The sequence below is a fragment of the Aplysia californica genome, unplaced genomic scaffold, assembly GCF_000002075.1.
Source record: "Aplysia californica isolate F4 #8 unplaced genomic scaffold, AplCal3.0 scaffold00425, whole genome shotgun sequence".
Classification (NCBI taxonomy): domain Eukaryota; kingdom Metazoa; phylum Mollusca; class Gastropoda; order Aplysiida; family Aplysiidae; genus Aplysia; species Aplysia californica.
In genome coordinates, this window is record NW_004797695.1 from 325,254 (window position 1) to 333,137 (window position 7,884).

General features: G+C 37.8%; 1 protein-coding gene across 5 annotated transcripts in view; it reads right to left on the reverse strand.

The window, feature by feature from the left end:
• Window positions 1–6,599: 6,599 nt before the first annotated feature.
• LOC101851211 (putative protein TPRXL) overlaps window positions 6,600–7,884 on the reverse strand; it is an 18,656-nt gene continuing 17,371 nt past the window's right edge. For all 5 annotated transcript variants that reach the window (XM_035971377.1, XM_035971376.1, XM_035971375.1 and 2 more), the window contains one exon: window positions 6,600–7,593. In XM_035971377.1, the coding sequence (XP_035827270.1) occupies window positions 7,288–7,593 (306 nt within the window). In that variant the 3' untranslated portion in view covers window positions 6,600–7,287. The remainder of the gene's footprint in view (window positions 7,594–7,884) is intronic.

The window sequence follows — 7,884 nt, forward strand, 5'->3', positions numbered from 1 at the left end:
TTTTATACATTTCTTTTGACAATTTTATAAGACTTGCTATTTAAACATATCTGAGGTTGGTTCATTATTGTGTAGTGTGGTTTTGTCTCCCTTTTCAAAACAGTAAGTTTAGTTTTGAAGCAGGACCTCTGATTCACTATCTAGCCCTGATAGGACAGAGCTACGAGGGACGAAAGCTAACAAGAACTTCTCAAATATCCTTGTTTCAGAAATTCCCTTTTAAGGGTTTCCGCAGTACGGCCTAGTTTGACACCACTAATGTACCAGTCCTCTTGTCTTAAGGTTGCCCTTATGCTTTAAGGTTTTTACAGTGCAGTAGTAAAGGGTTGTTACTGGTAATTTTTACTAATTTTAATTCATTGTTTCAAGGCAGTGGTTGAAATACTTAAAATAGCTTCATCTTTTAATTACGTGAAGAAATTTTTACGACATAATTTTACAATTCTTTGTATGTACATTAGGTTCAGGCGGTATTTTCCCCCTTTTTTTAAAAAAGAGATTGCCTTTGTTGAAAATGGAAATGGATTCACTCTTCAGGGATATTAGGTCAACCTGCTTTCATGTCAAATATTTTTTGTTAACTGAAAGTTTGCATTTGTTTCCAACATTATAATCACTCTTGTTTTGGTTTTTTTAATGATATAATTAAAACATTATTTAAGACTTTCTGGGCATTTATCAAAAATGTTGTGTTTTGTCATTTCTTGGTTATTACTTGTAGTACACTGTATGTAGTATGCACACGGCTCCCAGTCTGTGTCATCATGGTTTTGCCTGAGGTTCCATTTTCCTGAAGATACTGATTTTTATTTATCATACTTAAACTCCACCCTAGTTTTACTCGTCCTTCAAAGACCATTTGTGAGACAGCGTGGTGGAATCAGGCTCTCGTCAAAATAATCAAAGTGAAGAAACTTGCATTTTTCCGCTGGTTTGTGAATTTTTATCTAATTTTTTTTTTTGGCTCAACACCTTTCATGCCAATTAAAAAACTCATTTCTGTGTGGATTTTTCTGAAAAGCGTTGATTAAAGGCACAAAAAATGTAAATGTTCAGTTACCACGGACTCTTAAGCTAAGTAAAAAAATAATCTTTGGCGGCCATTTTCTCTCTAACTTTACCTCTGAAAACAAGTGACCCCCACCTCCTTCTTTCGCAAATATCTCGACTTGTCCTCAAGATAAATTGATATTTTTTTCATCCACACAAAGGCAAGTGAATAAGCTTTAAGATGATACCAATAACTCCACATGCCCAAAAATTGACGAGCGCCTGATTCCACCACGATGCCTCACATTTACCCTTTGGGCCCTCACCAGTGGCGGGTAAAACTGCCCGTAGGCCAAGCCACCAGTACTGCGGTGAGCAAGACCCTGTCCCCAAACCGGCCCGCCTGGGACAAAAGGCGTGCTGGAAACTGTGTTTACTACACAGGACATTACTGATTATTTTGAAGATCTTTCTGAATTAGATGCTAGTAAGTGAGTGGTTGGCGGGTGCTCTGGTGTGGTTTGCTTCTTCTTTCCTATCAAACATCTATTGTCTTTAGCTCCCCTCCTTCTTTTTTGTGTTTGTTACTCTCTTGTAACACCTTTAATCTTCGGCACTTCTATGACCTTATTGTGTTGTAAGTGCCGCAAAACTCTTACTAAAACAAGATGCTAGTAATGACAAGGACTACCATGAGTGAGGTATGAAATGTGATTCTGACAATGGCATGAATGTTAGTAATATTATATCTCTCAGAAGCTCAAACAAAGGGGGGATGGAAGCATCAGAAGATCAGGGCTCCTACCGGTACTCATCATAGGGAAAAGTTCGAGTTTGTTCACCTAACATCCTGCTTTCGCATGGGTGGTCAGATCTAAGGCATAGACTTGTATTTACAATCATAGGAGTTTCTTATAATATTTGTGAGACCGAAAACAATTTGATTTCACTGTATATTGTTTTGGTGGGGGGTCTGCGCTACTTGAATTCACAATTTTTTTTTAATCGGCGAACTTAAATCATTTGCAAAATGTTAAAAGGGGCACTACCTAACCGGGACCCAAATACATTCATGAGACTGGGTAACTCAAATTGCATATATTCGAAATTTTTCACAATAAACGAAAGGGGCTTAATAAAAAAAAAGAGTGCAGGAGAAAAAAACTTGGTGTACAGTATTTGTCACCTTTGGGAAATTCCTTTTTATTATTTTACTCTACATGTATTGTTATAGTCATATCAGTTCAACATTCCTGCCAGGTTCAAATATGTCATTTTAAAAGTGTGCCTAAAATGGAGGGATTTCAGGGCTAACTTTTTCTTTGGAGAGGGGGGGGGGGGTTGTTAGACTGGACGACAGATTGGTACAAAAGAACAGAAAGCTGAACAGAAAAAATGATAAAAATACGAAGAGACATCCATCCATACTTAGCCAAATAGGGGCTTACTATTACCAGTCTAGCCTTGCAAGCAGGAGAATAACATTCTTTGTTATCCTCCAACTGCAGCGGGTCAGTGTAGTTTAAGAGCAGGACCTCCAAGCACATCCACCTCTGAAAGAACCGAGCCAAATAAATGTACATGAAATCATCATTGCTGTACATGCCTACTCTGGGGGCTCTGTAGACAGATGACAGTGAAGTCAAAGAGTCTCAAGAAAAATGATCAAATACGATTGTATGTGGTTTGTATCAGTTTTAAGTTTAATGTGAAAATGGAATACAGTGGGAGAGAAGAAATGTAATGGCTATATAATGTACAATGCTTTCAGAAACATTTTTTCCAAGAATTTTTTTTTTCACCAAATTTGTAAAAGTCAAACCAGCTGATAGAAAAATTGTAGGAGCAACATGAATGTTAGACTTCCATTAAAGAACATGTAAGTGGTCATTGTCACTCTGAGACGATGAGGTTGCGTTAGGTGAAAGTGAGAAACAACTTGATTAACACTGCCTTAACAGAGAGTACAGTAGTCTCCGCCTAAGATCCCGGTGCTCAAGAGCAAGGTAAATGTGCATTACATGTATCTTAGCTGATGCACCAAGGGAAGAATCAACACTGACCCATGTTAATACCTACAACTGGTAACATCTTCTCCCTTCTCTAAAATGAACTGACGTGACCCCTGGGTGGGTTCATGACATATGGTGGGCATAGAGTGGTCAGCTTTGATGACCAATCACAAAGGCATGAGGCATGCCATTTTCACTTATTATCCTATCGTGAGTCTCAAGATCTACGCTTATCCAGTTGCCACCACGTCCCCCCTTTATCTGTCCAAAATTAATAGCTTTTCATCTCTGACCGAGTTCCCCCGCCCTTGTCATAATGTACCATTACGTTGTGACCACACCAATTAAAATGCAGTCTGTCTCGCAAATTCGGGAATGGAGACGACTGTTGCAATGATTAGGGAAGAATTCAGTTTGATGTGCTCGCGTCTGGAGCAAACTTGTAGGTCCTATCCACCCAGCGTGTGACGAACGTTTAGGTGGACAGCTCAGATGCAAGTGCGATGTTTGGGGAAAACAAACGCATCTGTCAGCTCACACCTCGGTGTGATTCTGTCTGGAGAAAACATTATACCGTTTCATCAAGTTTTACAATGCTTATGTGATCACATTCATGAGAGTGGCTGATCTTTCATGTAGCAGGCTGTCCAATGATCTCAACTTTTCACTCTTGGTTGATCGGCTGTGCATGCCGAAGGTTTTTGTTCCCTAAATTATAATCTGAAAAGAAGAATTTTAGCCGAATGTAGACCTTCTGAGAGAATCAGAGTGGAATTTTAGGGGTGTAGTAAAAATTCTGTTTTCTTAAAACAGCAGGATCTTAAGTGAACTGGGATCGTAAGCAGTAGCTAGGATCTTAGGCGGAGACTACTGTATATATATATAATCTTTCACCCTTTATCATATTACATGTTACACACAGTTGTCTTAATCTGATTTGTCAAGAGTCAAGGCATCAAATTTATGAAGATCACAAGAGTATGAACATTTTTTCTAATCTATTGAACAGACTGAACAAAGTCAATTCAGTCAATAGATAAAAACTTTGCTGAGGGATATTCTATCCCAAGGGATACCAAAAAAAATGGAATATCTTAAAAACCCAAAGGGATGAATATAAATAAACATTCGGAGAGAACCTACTGTGCTGACCACTTCTAAATCCCTTGTTGGCCCCTGGCTCCTTGAAGCTGGGCAGCCACTGCACCCTACCTCCTGATGGAAATTCCTCCTATAAGTCTCCTTCACGAGAGTGTAGATTGCACCGTTGATGTTAAAGTGTTATTCTGAATTATCGAATGGATGGCCGTGGTTTGAATACCCAACAGAGCTTCATTATACTTGGGTTGTTAATGAGTTCTCAAGGTTCTTATATATACACTTCCACATGGCTTGGTCCTATCTCAGATTAACATTAAATTCAGAGGTCATGTTTAATAGGAACATTTCACCCATACCGTACTACACACCTTCGGGCTGACGCATGTGCTCAAGTGAGCAAAAAGGCCAAGATTGTGTATACTGTGGAAAACTCTTGGACCCATTTGGTTACCGGTATGTCTTTTCCACTTTCTAACTCTGAGGACATTAAGGCAGTCGCCGAAAATAAAAAGTATACAATATCTAACGAGTCACAATTATCAATTGAGAAAAAAATGAACTAATAACACCAGAACCTTTTGTATAAAAGATAGTGGAAACATCCTCCTTAAAATACATAACATGTATATCAAACACAAAAAGAGATTTATTTTATGCTTGGAAGAGAGCAGCATTGAAAAAAAAATGTATTCCTTTTAAAAGATAATGCATATGGAATGAGGATTCTTTTGAAATGCTATGTCAATTACAATTATTCAATAATGTATGATTTGGTCATCAAGGTTTGGAGAAAACAAATGCTGATAACATCTGTTTTCCTTCTTTTTTTCTACATTTACATTCTGAGAATTGAATCATTCACCAAAGGTGAAACGACAAACTGCACAACGGGAAACAGGGAGCGCCACCTACACAGGCTCTCCAATAAGGAACTGCACCATTTTTAAAAAAAGAGTATAATGACAACAACAGGTATCTAGCAAATAAAATGTAAGAAAAGCTTGGAGTAAAGCATGGAGGCCCATCTCGTTGATACAATAATATGAAAAAAAAGTCAATTGTCTCAAAACTGAGTATGTCTATTTTGAGTCTTCATGAACAAAGCTTTTCTATGCATTTTGGATTATACAAAATGGCTTTAAAATATCATATCCATCATATCTAATAAAAAACAAAAAACAAAGGGGAGGAGAACATTATAAGTATAAGAACACATTGCACATGGTTTATATGGAAGAGGAAGAAGCTAAAAACTACTGTTGCGATGAAGTACGCCTTTGTATGAAAATTGAGTACACTTAATATAAAAGGAGTGCTTGTGATAAAACCTTTCCTACACAGCATAAGAGTTACACTTGAGTCAAAACCTACTAATTGTCTTAATCAGGATCAATATACAAGCGAATATGTTAAGTAAAAATAACACTTTAATAAGCACATGAAGTGCATTGAAAATGAAAACATGGTATTAAGATAGCTGAGAGTGGATACTATGATCATGAAATAAGAGCTTGCATTTGAAACCTTTTCTACCTAGCTCAAAGTGTTCCGAACAGGAAACCAGCACATTTCTGCAGCATCTATGCCTAACAGAAAGAGTCTATAGCAAACTGAACTGACCCTATAGCAAGCACACATGATTTATGTTTGGAAAATGAAAGCAGCTCAATTAAAACTATTGTGATTTGCAAGCAGGTTCTCAGGATAGACATATCACTGATAGATAATTGGACACAAAATCTGCGAAAGTTGAGAAATAACAAATTACACAAATTTGCCTTAGAGAAAGCAGGCTTAAGTTTGGGAGAACTTTTTAAAAAGATGTTGTAAGGGTAGTATTGGGGGATAATATGAGGACAGAACTCTTTTACAACAAAGATAGGGAAATCTCATCAAAGTGAGATGAAAGCAAATTTAAATCTATTCCATGGTGGTGTGTGTGTGTTGATAAAGACAGTGTTTTGTTGTTTTATTAGTTTTTGTGGGGGGGGGGGGGTCACAAGGTCTTTTTTATTCAAGGGGGAGTGTGTTTGTTGAGTTAATCTTTGGCTTTGAGATTGTTGTTTCTAGTGGGTGGTTGGCGGGTGCTCTGGTGTGATTTGCTCCATCTTTCCTATCAAAAACTATCGTCCTTCTGTCTCCTCTTCCTTTTTTGTGTTTGTTACTCTCTTGTAACACCTCTGATCTTCCGCACTTATGTGACCTTATTGTGTTGTAAGTGCCGTAAAACTCTTACTAAATGAAAATGTAGTTTCTTTTTTAGTTTTTATGGGGTTTTAATCTTTGGGGGGGGGGGGGGGGTTCATATAGTCAGGGGGTGGATATTTTGTTTTGGTGGAAAGAGGGGAGGAGGGGAATGCACAACTTTAAGCTTTAAAATTGTTTTTGCTTTCTGCTTTTCCAAGGGGAAGAGGGTAAAGGAGTAGAATGTTTTGGAAAACCAAGGTGTTTCAAGGACTGAGAGAAAGAGAGAGACTTTCCTTTCTGTACCATTCCTTTTTTGTTGCCGACTATATATTGATTCTTTCAGAAGTATAAGGCAGCAATTATATATGTTTTAGCTATAACTGAAAATATTGTTCGCACCGTGTTTGCTCCATGAATACATTTCATTGTTCAAACAAGTCCGCTTCATTACAGTCACATTCATCTTGCTGTGGTCCAACAGGCCTATAGTAATAGGTGTTACCACTGGTGAGACTTCTTTTTGTGATTTATGTTTGCATCTTTTCCATTTGTCCGGTGCCTGAATATTATTGAAATCTCTAAATGGAACACAAATTTTGTACTTTAATTTTTTTTTTATGTTCCTGCTTGTTTTGTTTTCTTTTATGGGAGTGGTGCTTCCATTTGTTTAGAGATCAGGCATCAAAAGTGCTTTGTTTTTTGTCTAGTGATTTTAGTTTTGCTTTTTTTGTTTTTTATTTTTTTGTTTCACAGTTTTAAATTGATGTCGGTTTTCAAATCCCAGTTACTGCAGATATGTTTCACATGCTCGGCAGACCTGGAAAGCAGCCAGACAAAAACAACACAGACATAATATATATCGTGTTTTTTATGCCTGTGGTATTCAGCACTGTTGCCAAATTGGCATCTCATGGTTTAAGTCAGTATTTTATTAACAAGGAAGACGAAAAAGTATCACATCATTAGGCAAAGCCTGACCATTTGACAGACTACGTTGTCATGACAACCAGGTATAATGGTCTGTATATGTAGTTTTCCTTCTGAAATTCGGTTGAGAATCTGACAACCCTGAACTTGTCTTCTTCACATCCACATTATTCCGAGAAGGTGACTGGTAACTGGTGGAGCGATTACGTCGAGAAGATGGAAGGAACGCTGACAAAGATGATGGTGTTGTTGCTGGTGATGATGGCGATGTTGCCCATGGTGATGAAGAGACAGGCGATGATGGATTGGATTGGATCTGTCTCTTTAAGAACAGGTCTCGGGCTGACTTTGGGTCTCGAGGTGACTTGAAGTCCTCCTGGAGACAAGGACATGAATGTAAAAGACAACCTCTTTACTTTAAGGCAACAAAGATCAACCAATGTTCAGAAAAATAGGAGAGGTTGCTAATCTTTTCCTTCTAATACTTCTATGAGATCCCATCACCTGGAGCAATGAAATTGTCTCGAACCCAAACATAGAGCACAAATCTTATAAAAAATGCCACGATGGATGTTAGTTTACCATAATTTTTTTGTTTTGTCAGCTAATATTTTGTGAAAACGCTTTCCAATCTCTCTCTCTCTCTCTCTCTCCCTCTCTCTCTCTC